Here is a 23123-nt window from a genome sequence, read left to right on the forward strand (position 1 = left end):
AAAAAGAAAAGGAAAAGAAATAGCGTTGAAAGAACACGATGTACAAATGTGTTTCGTTTAGTTAACAAAAATATGCTCGGGTCCACAGATTCGTCATTTGGAGCAAATAGCAGTTCATGTCAGTGCTAACAACCGTCCACATAACACAAAGCAGAGTGCACCAAAACTTAAGCCTTTCGGCAGACGTTTCACCAAATTTCAAGACTGCACATCATGGAAATGAAGTTTATCATATTCAGAATTATCTGCACCATAGTAAAAAAATATGCACGATTACAATAGCAATATACTGTATATCTATCTGTCTATCTATCTATCTATCTATCTATTAATATATATATGTATATATATATAATGTATATATTTATGGATTGGATGAGGTTTCATTGGAACAGGCGTAGCTGTCAAAAAAAGGTGTGCCATACTCAGAAAAAGTCTTACCATATCCAGACTGAGATTAAACGAAGTCAGAAGGCGGGGTAGTAAAAACATGTGCACCACATCCAAGACAAGGCATCCCATAGACATGAAGAGGTCTACCATTACTTGAAAGAGATATACCACAGTAAGAAAGAGATATACCATTATTAGAAAGAGGTGTGCCACAGTAAGAGACAGGTGTACCATAGCCAGAAAGAGGTGTATCGTAGTCACAATGAGGTGTACCAATCACAAAGAAGTGTACCATTGCCAGAAAGGCTATCACAGGCAGGAACACTACCATACGCAGAGAGCTGTGCACCATAAACAAAACAAGGTGTTCCATAGCCACGAAGTGGGCTACCATTGCTAGAATGAGGTGTACCAGACCGAAAAAGAGGTGTACCATAGTCAGACAGAGATGTAGCAGCCACAAAGAGGTGTATCGCAGGAAGGCGGGTTATCATAGGTAGGTACTGTAGAATAGCTAGAGAGTGGTGCACCGTAAGCAGAAAGAGGTGTACCACTGCAAGGATGATGTGCAGCATAGCTAGAAAAAGGGCTACCAAAGCCAGGAAGGGTTGTACCATGGCCAAGAGATGGGCCATAGTCTGAAACAGATGTAGAAAGATATTGGTGTACCATAGCCAGGAAGTGTAAAACAGCCTGAGAGGTGAACCATAGTCAAACAAGTATACCATAATCAAAGATGTGTTGCCGTAGCCATGAGGAAGTGCACCATAACTGGAAAGAGATACACCATAGTCAAATAAGGTGTACCACATCCAGAAAGAGGTGTAACACAAAGAAAGGTGGATGGAAAGTAAGGACTTCAATGAAAAGATGAGTCAGTGTCCAGAGACGAAATATTACGGAAGGTATTTTGGTTGTTTCTTTTATTTTGTAACATCTCTTCCACAGTGATTTATTGTGCCAGTTACACTTCATTGATCTTCTGTTACGTTACTGATGAAAACTATAATGAATTATGATGTATAATTATAAGTACATGTATTTATACTTCTCTCTCTCTCTCTCTCTCTCTCTCTCTCTCTCTCTCTCTAATAATAATAATAACGTATAAACATAAGTACGTGTATATATACTTAACTCTCTCTCTCTCTCTCTCTCTCTCTATATATATATATATATATATATATATATATATATATATATATATATATATATATATATAATCTCATCAGCCGTTTGAATGTCCATTGCAGGACCGGCCTATCCTAGCCAAAGTGGGGACGATACAGCCAATGTATCTCTAACAAGTGGCTTATGCTGTCTGGTAGAGATTGTATGTAGGGTGAGAAGTGCTTGTAAGTGTACTGTAGTGTTGGAGTGGCTTTGGATGTGTGTGAAGTCTGTGAACCATGTGTAATCGGCCCGTGCAAGCCGACAGGATGCAAGCATACTTTATAGTATGAGACACTAGTTCAACCACAGCATCCCTGATGTCCGCCAATGCAGTACGTGGCCAGATGAAAGCTCCCAAAGTTTATTACCATGGCGGGGCGCGAACCCTCGTTCTTCAGTGTACGAAATCGCAAACTTTACCACTGTACCACAGAGGCTCCTTTATATATATATATATATATATATATATATATATATATATATATATATATATATATATATATATATATATATATATATAATGCCAGACGCCTTAATCCCATAAGGGATGGCCATAAACAATTCGCCTCCATGTCGCCCTGTCCCCCACCATTTCACTGCCCTGCTCCCAGCTCACACCCCCTCTCTCATATACCTCTCCACTCCATCCCTCCATCTCATCCATGGCCTCCCCCTCCCTCTCCCCCCTCCACCTCACTCACATACACTCTCCTTGTCAGTCTCTCAAACCACCTTGATGTGTTTCTCTTAACACTTCATATCACATCCACATCCACACCACAAAGCTCCTTCACTTCCTCATTTGTCAGTCTGTCTCTCCATGTGACTCCACATGCTCCTCTCGAAATAACTCATTTCCACTGCTCTCACTCTTGACTTCTGTCCCTCCAACAAGGTCCAAGCTTCACTTCCATACGTTAGAGTTGGTATCACAATACTGTCATGTAGTAACTTTTTCACTTCCATGCTCACTTCCTTGTTTCTTATCATTGCTTTCAAGGAACCAGCAACCTTTCTTCCTTGTTGTAACCTTTCAAGCACTTCACCCTTTAAACTTCCATCCTTACTCATCACACTACCCAAGTACTTATTCGCACTCACGTTTTCCATTTCTTCCTCATCCAGCCTCACTGTACATTCACTGACTTCACTTCTCTCGAAGACCATAATTTTACTTTTCCCTACATTCACCTTTAGATTCCGTTTCTTACATATTTTCCCAAACTCATCCACCAAGCCTTGCAGCTCACCTTCGTCTTCTCTTAACAACATGGTATTATCTGCAAACAACAGAACAGGGAGTTTCTAAAAACTGCCCTCTCTCATTAGGGAAGCGCCAGCATCCACTGCCCTACTTGTATTGTCTTTTATAACCCCATCCATATACAGATTGAACAACCATGGAAATATGACACAATCCCTGTTTCAGTCCAACCTTCAAATAGAAAAATTCACTCAGTTCACTATCCACAAGCATTGCAGCCTTAGCACCCTCATACATTTTTTTTTTTTGTATGTGAGGAAGAAGGACCAAAGTCCATGAGCCTGCAATAACAGTTCCCTCCAAGAGAATAACAAAATACAAGAGAAAGCCAAATTCAAGATTCATTCATTTCGAGATGCCTTCACACACTGCGTTTGAAAGACTGGAGATCATAGGCAGCAGGAAATACAGACAGAGGGAGACAGTTTCAGAGCTGACCTGTTGCATAAATGAAGGACTGGGAGTAACGGTTAACTCTTAGATTAGAGAGTTGGACAGAAAAGGGATGAGAATTTGCTGCTAGATGGGTGCTATGCGCCCGTCATAGAGGTGGAGGAATGCATGCAGACAGTTCAGAGGAGCAGTGATCATTAGAGCAGCGATAGAAAAGAGATAAAGATGCAACAGTGCGGTGAAGAGACAGAGGTTGAAGGGAGTCAGTAAGAGGAGGAGAGTTAATGAGACGAAAAGCCTTTGACTCCACCCTATTGAGAAGAGCTGCATGTGGGGAGCCTCTCCGCACATGAGAGTTGTACTCCACACAGGGGCGGATAAAACCCCTGTATAGAGTCAACAATTGTGCAGAGGTAAAGAAAGAACGGAGTCAGGTTAGCACACCTAATCTCTTGGAAGCAGACTTTACAAGAGATGTAATATGATCTTTCCAAGATAAGTCCCGAGTAAATGAAAACCCAAGCATGTTCAAGGATGATGCTGGATTAAGCTGAATATTATTAAACATTAGTGGGTATGCCTGTGGAAGATTTTTTCGGGTTGATAGGTGTAAGAACTGAGTCTTAGATGCATTAAAAACAACCAGATTATTTTTACCCCAGTCAGAGATACGGGCCAAGTCAGACGTTAAGTGTGCCATAGCCTCATCCCTTGTTTGTTGAAGTAACCGCTGAGATGGGCGTTGCGGGAACCGAATGGAAAGGTGAAGGGTGGAGTCATCAACGTATGAGTGGATAGGGTTAGATGTACAGCTTAGAAGGTCATTGATGAATAAAATGAAGTGAGCTGGTGATAGGACAGAGCACTGTGGAACACCACTGTTGATAGATCTAGGAGAAGAACGATGGCCGTCTACAACAGCAGCTATAGAACGACCAGAAAGGAAGCTAGCGATGAAGGCACAGATAGATGGATAGAAACCGTAAGAGGGCAGTTTGGAAATTAAAGATTTATGCCAGACTCAATCGAAAGCCTTTAAGATGTCAAGTGCAATGGCAAAGCTTTCGCCAAAGTCCCGAAAGGAGAGTTGAGAGCATTTAGTATGGATGAAATTATTTTTAGCAGAGTGAAGAACAGACTTAGCACGATTCCGGGCAGAAACGTGAAGATGATGTGATTCAGGGGTGGGTTGGCTCCGGTACCTTTTGTAGGCCCTCTCCTTGTTGCGGACAACATTAGAATAAGCGTGATTAAATCAAGGCTTTCTTGTGTTAGACAGAGGATATGAGAAAGGAATGTATGCTTCCATGCCAGAGAGAATAACTTCCGTAATGTGTAAGGCACACTCAGATGGCTAATTCTACTTACTACCATGGAGGCAATAATCATTCCAGGGAAAATCAAAGAAGTACTGCCTGAGGACCTCCCAATTCACAGCTCCAAAGTGCCACAGACGACGTTTCTTTGGAGGGTCCACAGGCCGTACAGGAGCAATAGGACAGGTTAAGGTGATAAGGTTGTGATCTGAGGAGCCCAACGGAGAGAAAGGACTAACACTGTAAGCAGAAGGATTAGTTGTAAGGAAGAGTTCAAGTATGATGGAGCTCTCTCCAAGACGGTCTGGGATACGGGTAGGGTGCTGTACAAGCTGCTCTAGGTCACTGTGGATAGAAAAGATGTAGGCTTGTTCACCAGGTGGATCAGTGAAAGGAGAGGAGAGCCAAAGGTGGTGGTGAACATTGAAATCTCCTAAAATGGAGATTTCAGAGAAAGGAGAAATGGATAGAATGTGTTCCATCGTAGAAGTAAGGCAGTCGAAGAATTTTGGATAGTAAGTAGAATTAGGGGATAAGTAACAGATATATTTAGTCAGAGAATGACAGGAAAGCCGAAGCCAGAGTGTAGAGAATTCAGAAGAATCGAGTTCTGGAAACAAGAGTAAGATAAGTCGTTGTGTATATATACACAACATCCACCTTTAGCTTTGAAATGAGTATAGAGAAAGTAGGAGGTTACAGAAAAAGGTTTGCTGTCAGTTGCCTCAGACAGCTGAGTCTCAGTTAGAAAGAGAACGTGAGGTATAGAGGAGGAGAGGTGGTGCTCAACAGAGCTAAAGTTAGAGGAAAGGCCGCGAGTGTTGCAGAAATGAAGAAGTGAGTCAGACAGTGGTTCCAGGCAGCTCAAGTAGTCACCGGGAGAGGGGCGGAAGGTGGGAGCATTTATTGTCCTCCCCCCTGGGGACTCTGAGGCTGAGTGTTGAGTAGCCATGATTTTTTTTTTTAAATTTTGGAAAAGGAAGTGTAGTGTGTACTGTGCATGTAGTTTGGTCTTCACGGCCTTCAACAACTTCCCATGTACTCCATATACTGTTAATACTTTCCACAATGCTTGTCTATCCATCCTGTAATTATGCTTTCTCCAACTCCACGAAGGCTGCATACAACTTCTTTCCCTTTTCCAGAAACTTTTCCTCTAAAGATCTAAGAATGAATTTCTGATCTACACAACCTCTTCCCTTTCTAAAACCTCCCTGTTCTTCTCCAACTAATTCCTCTGTTATATCCCTAACTCTGTCAATAAGTATCCTCTCGTATACTTTTCCTATTACACTAAGAAGACAAATGCCCCTATGATTACCACTCAATAAGTATCCTCTCGTATACTTTCCCTATTACACTAAGAAGACAAATGCCCCGATGATTACCACATACTACTTTCCCCCTTTTCCTTTGTACAAGGGAATAATTATACCTGACTTCTCATCCTCCGGGACTCTACCTTCCTCACAGGCCATTTTGCACATCTTCCACATCACTCAACTACTATCTTTCCCCCATTCTTCAGCATTTCACCACACACTCCATCAATTCCTGGGGCTTTCCCCATATTAACTTTCTTCATTGCATCCACAACTTCCATCCTACAGATTTCTTCCTCTCTTCTCACATCCCTCCGTCTTCCAGCCATTCCTCAGCCACTTATACTCGCATTACTTTCATTCTCCATGTTCAACAATTCCTTAAAGTGTTCTCTCCATCTGCTCACTTTTTCTCGCTTCTCCACTAGTAATCTACCATTTTTTTCTTTTTCTCCCCAACTAACTTTTTTGGCACCCTCTCTCTCTCTTTCTCTCTCTCTCTCTCTCTCTCTCTATATATATATATATACATATCATTCCATCAGCCGTTTGTGTGCCCACTGCAGGACCGGCCTATCCCGACAGAAGTGTATCTCTACCAAGTGGCTTAGGCTGTCTAGTAGAGATTGTATGTAGAGTGAGAAGTGCTTCTAAGTGTATTTGTAGTGTTGGAGTGGCTTTGGACGTGTGTGTAGTCTGTGAACCAAGTGTAATCGGCCCGCGCAAGCCGACTGGGTGCAAGCATATTTATAGTATGCGACACTGGTTCAACCACAGCACCCCTTGTTTCCGTCAATGCAGTCCGTGGGCTGAAGAACGCTCCCAAAGTTTATTACCCTGGCGGGGCGCGAACCCTCGTTCTTCAGTGTACGAAAACGCACAGTTTACCACTGCACCACATTGGCTCCCTATATATATATATATATATATATATATATATATATATATATATATATATATATATATATATAATCAAAGAGACCTTAAGGAGCACTGTACACCATGGACCGCTTATGTAAAGCTATTGCAGAGCTTACTTATATTCTGGGTCTGTAACGTATAACCCGGTCGCCATAATAAATGCATACACGCATAAATACATACTGACAGACATATATACATATTTTACATGCAAGCATACATTTCCGCAAGTTTTGATGGAAATATACCTGGGGATGTATCTTCCATAATGTGTTTTTTGATATTTTGTAATGGACAGCAGACAATAAATTTATGTCATATAACTTTACATTAACCCCTCAAACCCGTGCAACCATATTTCCCTACCTTTATTTTGCGCTTTTAGGTCTAACTGTCTCAATGTTTAGTTTATTATGTGGCGAGAAAGTGCATACTTAGGTCACATTATTTTTTCTCCAGTCCACTTACGTGTACACGTACACATACGTGCATATACAGATACTATATATATGTACATATATATGTATGTATGTATGTATGAATGTATGTATTAGTTAAGTATTCCTTCTGCAAGATTGTTTCATTCACTTTTAAAACGTTTCTCGTACTGAAGTGGTTAATGTGGGCTAGTTCGAGTATGTAACCCCTTTGGATTGAAAAGTCTCTACGAAGGTAACGAATACAGCGTAAAGTAGCAAGAAGAATGTAAGACTCATGTCACCGTATCGAAGGTGTTAATATGTGGTATAGGTAAAAAATGAAAATATGGTTGAACTGGGCTACATAGTGCAGTTTGAGATAATGCTTGTTCTGTCCTATTGATAGTAGAAAGCAGTACGACTAGCAGCATGTTTAGCAATTTCAGGCAGTCTTTGACATAATGAAAATTTTATTATTACTAATTTCACAGGATATATCTTATCCTAGGGGTATCTCGTATTGTCAAGGAGGTTGGTAGAGTATATTTGCAATACTCACCATTGAAAAGCTTCTCCAAAGTTTAATAAATCATCAATAGCAATATCAGTATACATCTATCTATTTACCTATTTATCTACATATACAGAGAGAGAGAGAGAGAGAGAGAGAGAGAGAGACCATTTTAGGAACATACTGTAAAACTAAAGCACTAAAATCGCAAATATTTATCAGACTGAGACAATCAAACACCTGCACCTTAAATCCTGGGTAATGCGAGGGAAAGCTCTATAAAAGTCTTCAACTTCCTCTTTGTCTTCTTTTTCTCATAATTATTGGTATTGTTGTTGTGGATTGGTATTCAGGTACAGTCGTGGTCATAAATAATCACATAGCTTCGGTACCCGTGCCTCAGGTTGGCTCCTTTATGCACGCCAAGTCACAGTGGAGTAAGAGAGGCTGAAAGGGAGGGGCCAGAAAGAGAAGGGAAGGTGGGTGGGGGGACGAGCGATGGTGCGGGGGTGGAGTGAGGGAGGGGAGGGAGTGTAGGTAGGGAAGGGAGGATGAAATGTGAGGTGGTGGTCACATTATTTGTCTATTTTCTTTCATTCCGGGCATGTTATAAAGGAGTCAGTATTCGGTAGATAATGCTGCATTACACCCTGTATAGTTGCGTCGGATAACAAGCTTTAGATAGGTGATGATAATTCAAGGGCTAGCTTGAGAGAGAAATATACTGACGTGACAGAATCAATCATTAGTGAAGAACCAGCGAGACTGTGTGGGCCCAGATTGTCAACGACTGGGAGCCAGAAAACGAGAGGACACGGGTCCACCTCCTCCAGCACATTAAGGAGAAGTGAGAGCTGTTCGAATGTAACCAGCAAACAGTCAACAACATTGTTTCCTTGGTGTCGTGAAGACTACAAGAAGTTATCAAGGCAGGAGGCCACTGGTCTACTTGCTAAGGCTTTCCTGGTTGCTTTGGCCTGCCCAGTGTCGGTGAACAATGAGATAGATATATGTTGGGAGTTTGGGTAGGATTTTATTTAATTTTCCTCCTAACAGATAATGAAAAATTTCGTTATTATATCCACCCATGTGTACAGACATCAAATTTAATTACTGTTTATGTTCAGTTTTCCAAATAGCCTTCATATACAGATGCCATAAAATAGTTGACATGATGGTGACTGTATAGAGGGAATGTATACCGAAAAGATGATCATATTTACTTTGGACACAGCCATGTCAAAGATTGCATATGATAATTAGTTCCAACAATTAATTACATATAAGGGTAGAGGACGTTTCTTACATAAACATTACAAAAGTCAAAGTCATCCATATTCCATTCTCTGTCCGAAGTCAGAATAAACGGATAAGCACAAATGTATGGCTCCGCACTAATGTTTGATCTGTCTATTTATCTATCTATTGCCAGACGCCAAAATCCCGCAAGGGGCGGCCACTTGACTTTGTCATGTCGGTATATTTCTCTCAAAAACCAGCCCTTGATATCACCACCAATCTAAAGCATGTTATCTAACGCGCCTGTACAAGGTGTAATGCAGCATTATCAACCGAATATTGACTCCTTTATATCATGCCCTGAATGAAAGAAAATGGAAAAACAATGTGATCACAACTTTACAATTCATACACCTGTACTCCCTCCCCTACCTACCCTCTCTCCACCCCCGCACCATCGCTAGTCCCCCCACCCACCTTTTCTTCTCTCTCTTGCCCCTCCCTCTCAGCCGCTCTTACTCCATTGTGACTTGCAGCGCATAAATGAGTCAGCCTGAGGCACGGGGTCCGGAGGATAGGGGATTATTTATGACCACGACTGTACAATACCTGAAAGCACACCAAGGTAATACCTAAGTGTTTCTTAGAAATCAGAATACCGAATACAAAACAATGATCATATTTTTACCTCTAATGGTAAACACACACACACACACACACACACACACACACATATAGATCAGAGAGAGAGAGAGAGAGAGAGAGAGAGAGAGAGAGAGAGAGAGTTATATAAACCGGTTTCGATTTATCTGGCACGTAAAATAACAGGTAATACAGTACAACCCTCTATTATTGCTTAACCTACTCTCGTTCAATTAATAATACCTTTTCAAGCGACTGATATCCTTTCTCTTCAATATCTCGATTTCTTTCCTTTCGTGATTAATTCTCCTTGCATTTATAACCAAGGTGAGCTATGACATGCGCCAAGCACCATATAGGAAATCAAGCTACAACTGTCACTGTTAACCTTAAATGAAAATTTACTGTGATATTCATCTTCAGATAACTAGTAAAGAATCACCCGATTCTACATTTATATATACTTTTACATGATAACGTATATAGTATAAAAACAATGGTCTCTCGCGGGATTATTAGTCACATTGTTGATAGGATGTAACAGTTCTATGATTTTGAAGCAGGAAAAGAATATAAAAGGCTATTACTGAATCTTGAATAATTTCATATTTCATATAAACCATAGCTGAATAACAGTAAAGGGCACAGCCATAACGACACGTATACAATACACCCTGTGTGTATGTTTGTGTGTGTGTGTGTGTGTTTGTGTGCAATAGTTTGTCAACAAATAATCTGCAACACAACCGGATCACCAACAAAGTAGATATCAAAACAGTATCTGCAACACAACCTATATCAAAACAGTATTTGCAACACAGCCTGTATCAACACAGAATCTGTAACACAGCCATCATCATCGCGGTATCAGTACCACCACAACAATGCTAACACTACCGCTCCTTCCCGCTGCCTGACCAAGTTTCATTGAAAGCGTATCTGACCAACAAAAACTGGTTTCCTTGAGAGAGGCGTTCGTTCGTAGCGTGCGTTAACTCCATCTTGGTATATAAGGAGATAGGAAGCGGGGAGCATCAGCACACCAGACACAGCTCAACACTGGTCGAAATGAAGACTCTGGTGAGTCACAGTTTAACCTACGGGACCCAATGGTTAATTTTTCCTAACTATGGATGATTTTTTTTTTTTTTTTAAATTTTAGGGAAGATTACTGCCATACAGGTGTTACTGAAAGTTATACTTAATCTCTCTACTTCATAAGTCCCTTCTAAGCTGAATAAACTGGTCTGGATGAAGCAATAGCAAAATACAAAATTCGTCATTCGAGTGACGGGAGTGACAGCCTCTTGAAGGGAATCATGAGTTTGTCGTTAACTCTGGATATTCATGGTAAGAAATTTCACAGTAATAACACAAGGGTTGCCTCTGATTGCTTAACGCTGTATAAAAGAAAGGCTGTACCTTGGATCATGGAAGAGAACTGATTTTCTCATTGTTACAAAAATGTAGGATATTAAGAGGAAAGCTATACTGATCTCCGGTCGCTCCTTTTAGTTATTTTTTTCATTTATATTTTAAATAATAGATATTAACCCATTGCTTGTCATCGTTATTGTTTAATTAGTGCATAGTTAACGACACTGTTTCTCCTCAGACTGTCGCTGCCCTGGCGGCCCTCTGCCTTGTGGCCGTGAGTGCCGAGCCAGAGCCAGAGCCAGAGCCTGGCTTCCTCCGTGGCGGCCATAGAGGTATTGGCTTCCACAGAGGAGGCTTTCGTGGAGGCTACGGAGGCTATGGTGGCTACGGACGCAAGAGGAGGAGTGCCGAGCCCGAACCCGAACCCGAGCCCGAACCAGGATACAGAAGGAGCTTCCTGTCCATCGGTGGTGGATACGGCGGCTATGGAGGTTATGGTGGCTACGGACGCTGGAAGAGAAGCGCTGAGCCCGAACCTGAGCCCGAGCCTGGCTTCAGAAGGAGGTTCGTGTCCTTCGGTGGTGGATACGGAGGTTACGGAGGCTATGGTGGCTACGGACGCTATAAGAGGAGTGCCGAGCCTGAACCCGAACCCGAGCCTGGCTTCCTGTCCTACGGCGGGTACGGTATTGGGTACGGTGGTGGGTATGGTGGCGGTTACGGTGGATATGGACGCTGGAAGAGGAGTGCTGAACCCGAGCCTGAGCCTGGCTTTCTTCGTGGCTATGGAGGCCACCGTTTCGGAGGTTTTGGTGGCTACGGAGGCTACGGCTATGGCTACCATGGGTGAGCTCTTGTCCAGTCGTCCGTCACCGATGGGTCATAAACTATAAACGTCGATGTATACATACAAAAATAAATACTCTCGAAATGTTATGGAAGGCCTATGATTACTTCCTTAAAAATATGTTTATCATAACTGTATGCAAAAGTGAGTGGCGACTATGAAGTTAGGACAAAATCGAATATTTTACTTCTAACAGACTTTGCATTATTAATTTTCCCAATTGTTTACTCGATGGCTTGTATAGATCTTATGCTCTGAACTGAATAACATCGTGGCTGAATATGACAACATATAACGACTCAAATTTCTGAACTATGGCCGAAGTATATTTTACTTCATAGACTGGGTATAACGTCTATTTTCCGTAATGCATTGAAAGGAACATTGTGGCTGTTCTCTGATTTTTTGAAAACCCTAACCGCGGTTGAAGAATGAAAATAGTTACCAGTAGCATGAGTCCTAAGGCAGCTACTACCTGCCTGTAAAGTTGAAACGCAAGTTTACCATAGGACTGTGAGTATCATCATCATCATCATCATCCGGATCTCCTTCCCACCCTAGGGCAGAGTGAGGAGTGGCAATGTCCAGACAGTCCAAATTTGCCCAGTCGAATGGGTCACGCTTCCATTCACTCATCATTCAAGCCCCCGGAATCCTGGCTCTATCGGATACGCCAAAAACATTCACCATGTTCTATAGCTTGACATAAACGTATCCGATAGAATCAATTCGGACGCTGCCACGTTAAAAAGGGGTGCCAAATCCCTGATCATGCACTTCTCCTCACAATATTTATCCAGGCAGCTCGATCTCTTGTCAGTTCCCTAGCCTCACCGACTTCCAAACCTCTCTTCCTCACACACTCATCCACCATATCTCTCCACCTTCTCCTTGGCCTACCTCGCCTCCTCCCTCCTTCAAATTCGCTCAGATATACCTTTTTCACCACTCCATTGTGATCCATTCTCTCCACATGACCATACCACCTCAGTACACTCTCTTCGAGTCTGCTGTCCACAGACTTCCTCACTCCACATCTTTCACGAATCACATTATTTCGTATCCTCTCCACGCTCTGTACTCCACATACATTCCTCAGCAGTCCCATCGCCACTGCTCTTACTCTTGACTTTTCATTTTCATGCCACACCATAATCTCACATCAGTATGTTAAAGTTGGTAGTAACACTCCTTCATGTAGGCCTCGTGTAGCTGCAACACTCAAGCTTCTGTTTCTTATCAAGGCCTTCATTGCACTAGCTACTTTTCTTCCTTGTGTCACTCTACTTTCCACTTCTTTTGCACATTTTCCTCCTTTCTATCACTGTACCCAGGTATCTGAACTCTCTGTACCCAAGTATTTGAACTCTCTCACCAATTCCAGTCTCCCTCTCCATTCATTGTAACATACGCACGCACTGGGAGTCACCTTCTCTCTCAATAACCATCACTCTACTCTTATCTACATTTACTCTCAAAGCACGACGTTCACAGACATCAGCAAAACTCTGCACTAGCCTTCCAAGTTTTTGTCCGGCATTTGCAAGCAGCAGTGCATTATCGGCATACAACATATTTGATATATTCCATCCATCACCATTCATTACCAAAGCCATCCCCCTCTCCTTTACTCGTGCTTTTACTTCGCTCATCACCCCATCCATATATACTGTATAATGAACAACCATGGAGACATCACACAACCTTGTCGCACGCCCACACCGATCGTGAACCATTCACTTAGATGCTCATTAACCCTTACACATGCTTCACTACCATCATAAAAACTCATAACGGCACCTAGCAGCTTACCATCTACACCGTACATGCGCAAAACTTTCTACAGTCCTTCTCTGTCCACTTTGTTGTATGCTTTTTCCAGATCTATGAATGCCATAAACACCTAATGGTCCTTCTCACAAGCCTTCTCTGCTATCTGTCTCACTGCAAATATTTGATCGACACATCCTCTGCCACTCCTAAAGCCATCCTGTTTATCACTCACTAGGACTTCCTATATCACTCTTACTTTCTCTATAATAATTCGTCCATACACCTTCCCTACCACACTCAATAAACTTATGCCATGATAATTCTTGCACTCACTTCACTTGCCTTTATTTGTACAGGGGTACAATCACAACCTTTTTCCACTCCGCTGGCAGTTTCACTCATCCATGCCTTCTTACACATCTCCAACAAGGACTTAACTCCACTTTCTCTACTGCATTTAATCATCTCTGCATACACCCCAGCTGCTTTTCCATTTTGCAGCCGCTTCACAGCACTCTTCACCTGAGCGAGTGTCAGGTCTCCTGGCACTGTATTCCTTCTCTATGAGTAACTGCGATAAATGTGTGTGTGTGTGTGTGTGTGTGTGTGTGTGTGTGTGTGTGTGTGTGTGTGTGTGTGTGTGTGTGTGTGTGTGTGTGTGTGTGTGTGTGTGTGTGTGTGTGTGTGTGTGTGAAAACAACTTACATATGCTTGCATGCATTAAGTAATACACTTACATACATATTTTTACAAAGTTGTGCGAGAACGTAAAGAATAATTTACCCACGGGATTATGAATAACGTGGCCTATTAACGATACATGTATAAAGGACTGGCAAAAATTATAATTAATTTATGGAAAGACTTTCTTATTATTTCATATACATTTCATCATTATCTCCCTGAACTTGCCTATGAATAACTGATGTTAGTATTAATCATGTCAGAAGTTATGGGTTGCAGACGTTGCATCTTATCAATAATGTGAGTTGGTCGCAGTCAGAAGTAACACAGCCTCGGGTCTACTGTAGACTAGGCAAAAATGGTACTGTACCTGCCCTCCGATGTGTCTCACACATATATATGAACATCATTTGGGCTATACAAGATTCTAATTTATTGTTAGAAACCTCTGCCTGTTAAAAGCTAAATAGTTTACTAGAGAAATAAACAAGTTAGTACAAGTTTTTCGCATACATTATTTTAAAACTTTATTTCCTATGAAATACTGACTTGATTTAAGACCAGCACTGACAATATGAAAAAACAAAACATGTTTAGCTTCAGAGAGAGAGAGAGAGAGAGAGAGAGAGAGAGAGAGAGAGAGAGAGAGAGAGAGAGAGAGAATAACTTTATATATATAAACAGGTTTCGATTTATGTAGCATGTAAATTAACAGGTAATACAGACTTCTATAACTGCCTATTCTACCATCGTTTCCAAAATATTTTCTTCTATAAGGACTGATAGCCCTTCTCTTCATAATCTCTACTTCTTTCTCGGTAAATTCTCTTTGCACTTATAACCAAGAAGAGCAATGAAATGCACCAAGCACCATCTAGGAGATCAAAGGACAACAATCACTGTTAACATTGCATGAAAATTGACTGTGATATTCACCTTCAATACAGAACCACCCTATTCTACATTTATTTATACCTTTATGTATAACGTATATTGTATTAAAACAATTGTCTCTTGCGATATTATTAATCACACTGTTGATAGAATCTAATAGTTCGACGAATTTCGTGTAACACATACCCGTGTGTGTGTGTGTGTGTGTGTGTGTGTGTGTGTGTGTGTGTGTGTGTGTGTTAATTTACATTAGCAGAAAAATCAGCAACAGAACAGTATCACTAAAACAGCCGAAATCAGAACAGTATCTTCCACGCAACCTACATTTAACAGTATCAACAATACAGCAGATCAAAATATGATCTGCAACAGAGCCTTCATCAGCACATTAACTGTAGGAGTAATTATCATCGCAGTTCCAGTGCCACCAAACAATGTTACCACTACGGCTCCTTCCCGCTGCATGACAAAGTTTTCTGGAAAGCTCATAGGACCAAAAAAGTGGGGTCCTTGAGAGAGGCGTTCGTTCGTAGCGTGCGTTAACACCGTCTCGTGGGTATATAAGGAGACAGGAGGCGTGGAGCACCATCACACGGGACACAGCACAACACTGGTCGACATGCAGACCCTGGTGAGTCACAGTTTAACTCAAGGAATGCAGTGCTTAATTTCTACAACCTGCAGATGAATTTCCTCATCTTAGGTGCGATTTCTGTCGTGCAGGTGTTACTGAAAACTATATATAATGTCTCCATAAATCCCAACTAAGCTAAATGATGTCGTCTGGATACAGCAGTAATAAAATACAGAATCCATTATTCAAGTGACGAGGGTTGACAATGTCTTGAAGATCATGAGTTTGTTGTTAACTGTGGATATCCATTGCGAGAAAATTAACAGCAATATCAAAGGATTGCCTTTGTTTGCTTTACGCTGTGTAAAGTATGGTTGTATTTTGGATCCTGTAATACAACTGATTTTCTCATAGTAGCAGAAATGAAAGATGTGAAGAGGAAAGTTATATTGATCTCTCGACTGTTCATTTATTAAGTTATGTTTCGTTTATATTTTAAATAATAGATATTAATCCATTGCCTGTCATCGTCATTGTATAACTAGTGCATAATTAACTACAATGTCTCTCCTCAGACTTTCGCTGCCCTGGCGGCCATCTGCCTCGTGGCCGTGACCGCCGAGCCAGAGCCAGAGCCTGGCTTCCTCCGTGGAGGCCATAGAGGTATTGGCTTCCACAGAGGAGGCTTTCGTGGAGGCTACGGAGGCTATGGTGGCTACGGACGCAAGAGGAGGAGCGCCGAGCCCGAACCCGAACCCGAGCCCGAGCCAGGATACAGGAGCTTCCTGTCCATCGGTGGTGGATACGGCGGCTATGGAGGTTATGGTGGCTACGGACGCTGGAAGAGAAGCGCCGAGCCCGAACCTGAGCCCGAGCCTGGCTTCAGAAGGAGGCTCGTTTCCTTTGGTGGTGGATACGGAGGTAACGGAGGCTATGGTGGCTACGGACGCTATAAGAGGAGTGCCGAGCCCGAACCCGAACCCGAGCCTGGCTTCCTGTCCTACGGAGGGTACGGTATTGGGTACGGTGGTGGGTATGGTGGCGGCTACGGTGGATATGGACGCTGGAAGAGGAGTGCTGAACCCGAGCCTGAGCCTGGCTTTCTTCGTGGCTATGGAGGCCACCGTTTCGGAGGCTCTGATGGCTACGGAGGCTATGGCTATGGGTATCATGGGTGAGCTCTTGTCCAGTCGTCCGTCACCGATGGGTCATAAACTATAAACGTCGATGTATACAAACAAAAATAAATACTCTCGTGATGTTATGGAATGCCTATGATTACTTCCTAAATAAAATATGTTTATTATAACTGTATGCAAGTGACTGGTGAATATGAAGTTAGGACAAAATCGAATATTTGACTTCTAATAGACTCTGCATTACTAATTTTCCCAGATGTTTACTCGACGGTTTGTATAGATCTTATGTTTTGAACTGAATAAGCTCGTGGCTGAATATGACAACATATAACAACACAAATTTCTGAAGTACGGCAGAAGTATTGTTTCATAGACTGGGTATAACGTCTATTTTCCGTAATGCATTAAAAGGAACATTGTGGCTGTTCTCTGATTTTCTGAAAACCCTAACCGTGGTTGAAAAATGAAAATAGTTACCAATAGTACGAGTCCTAAGGCAGGTACTACCTGCCTGTAAAGCTGAAACGCAAGTTTACCATAGGACTGTGAGAAACTGCGATAAATGTGTGTGTGTTTGTTTGTTTGTTTGTTTGTGTGTGTGTGTGTGTGTGTGTGTGTGTGTGTGTGTGTGAAAACAACTTACATATGCCTGCATGCATTAATATATACACTTACGTACATATTTTTGCAAAGTAGTGCGAGAAGGTAAAGAATGCTTTACCCATGGGATTATGGGATTATAAGGTGGCCTATTAGCGATACATGTATAAAGGACTGGCAAAAATTATAATTAGTTAATAGTAAGGATTTCTTATTATTTTATATACATTTCATCATTATCTTCCTTAACTTGCCTATGTATATCTGATGTTAGTGTTAATCATGTCAGAAGTTACGGGTTGCAGACGTTGCATCTTACCCAAAATGTGGGTTGGTCGCAGTCAGAAGTAAGATAGCCTCGGGTCTAGACTAGGCAAAAATTGTACTGCACCTGCTGTCCGATATGTCCGAAATATATATATATATATATATATATATATATATATATATATATATATATATATATATATATATATATATATATATATATATATATATTGTTACGGAACAGAGAAAGATAATGTACACTAAGTGAGAATGCTAAAAATCACTACTGTCCCGTAAAGTTCCAGGTTCAAAACAAAAGAGTTAGGTAAAATTACAAGTTAAAGTTTAATGCACAAACTAACAACTAAACATTCAGGACTCATAAGGATAATGTAATGGCAAAAACAGGTTAAATATATGGTTAACTGCAATAGCCTCTATTAACACGAAATTAGCAAGAGTAAATTTATCTAAGTCAGCCCTGATAAAATGAGATACCAGATAATACTCAGTGAATGCCAGATAAATAATTACAGATACAAACTATTATCAAAAATGACTGACATAAAGAACCCTACATGAATTACAAAAACTTCACTAGGCCTACAAATTAAACTTATGCTATACAGTACAAGAAAAAATGCAACAACAGTTATACTCAGATTACACACAGCTGCTAGATGGTTGGAGATTTCTTGAGCACTCACAATAATAATATCTGTACAGGGGAGGACAGAGATGTGAACAAAATGAGGAGCAGATCTAAGTGGCAATGATGCAGAGACTGAGCTCATTATATAGGGGCCAGCAGAGCTTGATACAACTTGTAATAAGGACGCGCAAATGAAGCGATGGGGACAAACGGTCGACAATCCCGCACTGAATAACAGAAAGGACGACTTACTCTACTATAACGGTAGAAGGGGGGACTGAGGCAGAACACGCTCGTGATCAAACATGCAGCATACTGTGCGTTAAAATTACACAAAGGATGATGAAATCATAGGCTATGTAACACCTCCCCACAAAGAAAAAGAAATTTACAAAGGAAATTTCTTATTACTCTAAAACAATCTGTATATGGCATTACAGACCATGCAAAGGTCTTTCCTAATGTTACAAAACATGAGATCTCCCTAGCACGTTCAGTCATAGGTACTTGCCAGTATCCCTTTAACAAATCAAACTTACTTATGTACCTAGCCTTTCCGATCTTGTCTATGCAATCTTCCACGCGAGGGAGAGGGTAAGTGTCTGTTTTAGTTATCTGATTAACACGTCTGTAGTCAATGCAAAGCCTCTGTGACCCACCTGGCTTAGGGACTAGAGTGACAGGAGAACTCCACTCGCTCTGACAGGGCTCAATCATCTTGTGGTCCAACAGGTAGCCAAGCTCCTTCTGGATGAGAGGAACTTTCACTGGGTTCACACGGTAAGGAGGCAATTTAATTGGCTTTGCGTCTCCAACATCGACATCATGCATCAACACAGTGGTTCTTCCTGGAGTAGCACGGAACACTTGTGGGTACTCCTGCAGTAATGCCGAAAACTCCTGCCTTTCCTTGGGAGGTAGATGAGAAAGCTTAGTCTGGAGATCATTCATGATATCAGGATTCTTCCCCAAACTATCACTCAGGCTCATACTGCATGGGAGAGCTTCACTTGCAGACTCGGGTGGAACAGCTACAGTGCAGACTGGATTATTTTCGTCCCGCCTGTGATATAACTTTAGCATGTTGATGTGACATAGTTGCTTGCTCTTTCTACGATCTGGTGTGGCGATGACATAGTTGACATCACTGAGTTTCTTCTCCACGAAATAAGGACCACTAAACTTGGCTTGAAGAGGTTGCCCATGAACTGGTAGCAGAATCAAAACCTGATCTCCTGGCTGAAAGTGGCGTAACCTGGACTTCTTATCATACCAAGTCTTCATCTTCTCCTGAGCAGCTCCTAAATTCTCTCTCGCCAGCTGTAAAGCAGTGGACAGCCGTTCTTTGAAATTCATCACATACTCCAGCAGGTTGACGTCATCTTCCTCCGACAGCCAGCATTCCTTGAGTAGCTTAAGGGGTCCTCTTACTTCATGGCCAAACAGTAGTTCAAAAGGTGAGAAGCCCAGTGATTCATTTGGAGATTCTCTTGCAGCAAACACAACGAATGGAAGACCTTTATCCCAGTCTTTCTGATGTTCCAAACAGTATTTCTTGAGCATCGATTTGAGTGTTTGATGATATCTCTCCAACGCTCCTTGGGTCTGGGGATGGTAAGCTGAAGACGTGATCTGGGTGATGCCCAACTCTTTCAGAGACTGCTTGAAAACGTTTGACATGAAATTACTTCCCCGGTCTGACTGTACCTCCTTGGGCAGACCAAACTTTGTGAAGAACCCTAGCATTTCCTTAACCACGTTCTTTGCTGAGATGTTTCTAAGTGGAATGGCTTCAGGATAACGAGTAGCCATATCAATCATGGTCAACACATAAGAAAATCCTGAAGAAGTCTTGGGAAGAGGGCCCACAATATCCACCAACACACGGGTGAAAGGCGCCTCAAAAGGAGGAATGGGAACTAGAGGTGCAACCTTTTCGGTCTGATTACACTTCCCCACAACTTGACAGGTGTGACAAGACTTACAATACCAGGAAACATCCCTGAAGATACCTGGCCAGTAGAAGTGTTTCAAAATGCGTGCCACAGTCTTCCTCACTCCAAGGTGTCCTGCCAAACTGGAATCATGAGCCACTCGAATGATATCCTGCCTACAAACACGAGGGATGACAACTTGATGTACAACCTCCCATTCACAGTCGGCTGATGCTGTTGGGGGTCTCCACTTCCTCATAAGTACTCCTGACTTTACATAATAACAAGTAGGAGCACCAGCTGACTCTTCCTCACTGCAAGCAGAGTTAGCTAGACCTTTCAACTCAGGGTCAGCAACCTGCAACTCAACCAACTCTTGACGAGACAAATTATCAACACTACGGGGTACTGCCTCATCTGGTGAATGGTCCAAATTAGCAAGAAAAGTGTCAGCTAGGATAACATCATCATCATCATTATCCTCTAAATCACCAGTAACTTTAGACTTAGCCCTAGTGACAGCACATGCAGGGAACACATCAGGGACATCACAATCCCGGGACACAGCCACTGGCTCACTAGACAACTGAGGAGCTGGACACACTTGACTTCCACCAATATCATTTCCAAGTAAGAAAGTTACACCTGACATTGGGAGTGTCTCAACCAACCCAACCATAACGGAACCATTAACAAAATCAGACTCTAAATTCACTCTGCACAGAGGGACAGAGAAGTAATTATTTCCTACACCTTGTAAGATTACAGTTTCATCAGAGGAATTAACATTAGAGCCTAGAACACTGGTCAGCATAAGGGATTGGCAAGCACCTGTATCACGATATATTTTAACTGATTTCCTGTCATTACTGTCCAGAGGACTGACAAAACCATCAGACAGGAAATTAGCACATGAACTCTTGAGAGTGTCACCCACGTTACTGCTCAAAAGAGGAGCTCCATCATGAGAATTTAAGTTACCCCTCAAAGCAGGTTCAGTTAACTCAGTTAAAGAATTCTGGGAACTCTCAAGAGTGGACACTAGACCAATTGACTGAATATTTAAAGACTCCTTTTTGTTCACATCACGCTGTCTCCTGAAACATCTCTCCGTAGTATGACCAAGCTTACTACAATAAGTACATTTACTTTTCTGAAATCTAGAGGTGAAGCTGGTATTTACTTCCTGAGAAACATCATCTTTATTCTCTTTCCTGTTACCTGTACTCTGAGTAGAGGCAACGTACTTACTCTCAGCTTTCCCTTTTTCTCTAGAATATCTCTTGTGAGTGAGAACATACTCATCAGCTAAAACTGCAGCATCAGACAAATTATCTATTCTTTTCTCATCAAGATATAGGCTTACATCTTTACTAATACACCTTTTGAAGTCCTCCAGCAAAATCATCTGCTTAAATTTACCAAAATCAGAATCCACATTCTTAGAATTTAACTACTGCTCTAACAGATCTTCTTTGATTTTTGCATACTCAACATGGGATTGCTTATCTTGCTTGTAAGTTGTCCTAAATTTTACTCTATAGGCTTCAGGAACAAGCTCATAGGCCTTAAGAATCAAGCTCTTAACTACATCATAATTATCAGATTGATCCTGAGGCAAAGATGCATAAGTTACTTGAGCTTTACCGGTGAGAACAGTTTGAAGGAGTACTGGCCAATACTCCTTAGGCCAATTAAAACCTGTAGCTACCCTCTCAAACAACTGAAAATACTTTGTTAAATCAGATTCATTAAAAGGAGGGACAAGTTTAACATTTTTAGCCACATCAAAATCATCAGAGCTAGATGATCCAGTTCCACCTTGTTTCATGCGATACTCATGGTCTGCCTGAATCCTGGCAAGCTCAACTTGTGCCTGTATCTGTGCCTCCTGAATCCGAACCTGAGATTCCGCCTCCTTAGCCTGAGACTCAGCCTCCTTAGCACGTGCTTGAAATTCAGCCTCCTGAATACGAGCCTGAGACTCCGCCTGCTTAGCATTTGCCTGAAATTCAGCTTCTTTAGCACGAGCCTCCTGCAGAGCTAGCTGTAACTTAGCTAATTCAATCTGCGTTTGCTCATTTGGAGGAGTTACATTAAACAAGCTTTTATTAATCATGCCAACAATTTGATCCTTAGAATGATGAGAGTGAACTGCAATTCCCAATTGTTGAGCAACAAGCTTAAGTTCATTCTTTGTTCTGTTTTCTATATCACACACTGTTTGCACATTTGACAAAAAATCTTTGGCTTCATCAAGTGTAGAAATAGTAGCCATCATGAATATATCACAGTCACAAAATATCAAACAATATCCTTATGATAATATCCTGAATATCCTGGCAGGGTCGCCAAATTTATGTTACGGAACAGAGAAAGATAATGTACACTAAGTGAGAATGCTAAAAATCACTACTGTCCCGTAAAGTTCCAGGTTCAAAACAAAAGAGTTAGGTAAAATTACAAGTTAAAGTTTAATGCACAAACTAACAACTAAACATTCAGGACTCATAAGGATAATGTAATGGCAAAAACAGGTTAAATATATAGTTAACTGCAATAGCCTCTATTAACACGAAATTAGCAAGAGTAAATTTATCTAAGTCAGCCCTGATAAAATGAGATACCAGATAATACTCAGTGAATGCCAGATAAATAATTACAGATACAAACTATTATCAAAAATGACTGACATAAAGAACCCTACATGAATTACAAAAACTTCACTAGGCCTACAAATTAAACTTATGCTATACAGTACAAGAAAAAATGCAACAACAGTTATACTC

General features: G+C 41.5%; 2 protein-coding genes across 2 annotated transcripts; both read left to right on the top strand.

The window, feature by feature from the left end:
- Nucleotides 1-10661: 10661 nt before the first annotated feature.
- LOC145414214 (uncharacterized) lies at nucleotides 10662-11820 on the top strand. The gene is made up of 2 exons (XM_080283791.1): nucleotides 10662-10673; nucleotides 11209-11820. Exons 1-2 carry the CDS (start codon nucleotides 10662-10664, stop codon nucleotides 11818-11820), a joined length of 624 nt encoding a protein of 207 aa, XP_080139917.1.
- A 3967-nt stretch (nucleotides 11821-15787) lies between these two features.
- On the top strand, nucleotides 15788-16920 carry LOC145414215 (uncharacterized). The gene is made up of 2 exons (XM_080283793.1): nucleotides 15788-15799; nucleotides 16318-16920. The coding sequence occupies exons 1-2, from the start codon at nucleotides 15788-15790 to the stop codon at nucleotides 16918-16920; spliced, it is 615 nt and encodes a 204-aa protein (XP_080139919.1).
- Nucleotides 16921-23123: the final 6203 nt, after the last annotated feature.

Source organism: Coenobita brevimanus, chromosome 98 (assembly GCF_032717465.1).
Source record: "Coenobita brevimanus isolate Jiangsu-jjx chromosome 98, ASM3271746v2, whole genome shotgun sequence".
NCBI lineage: Eukaryota > Metazoa > Arthropoda > Malacostraca > Decapoda > Coenobitidae > Coenobita > Coenobita brevimanus.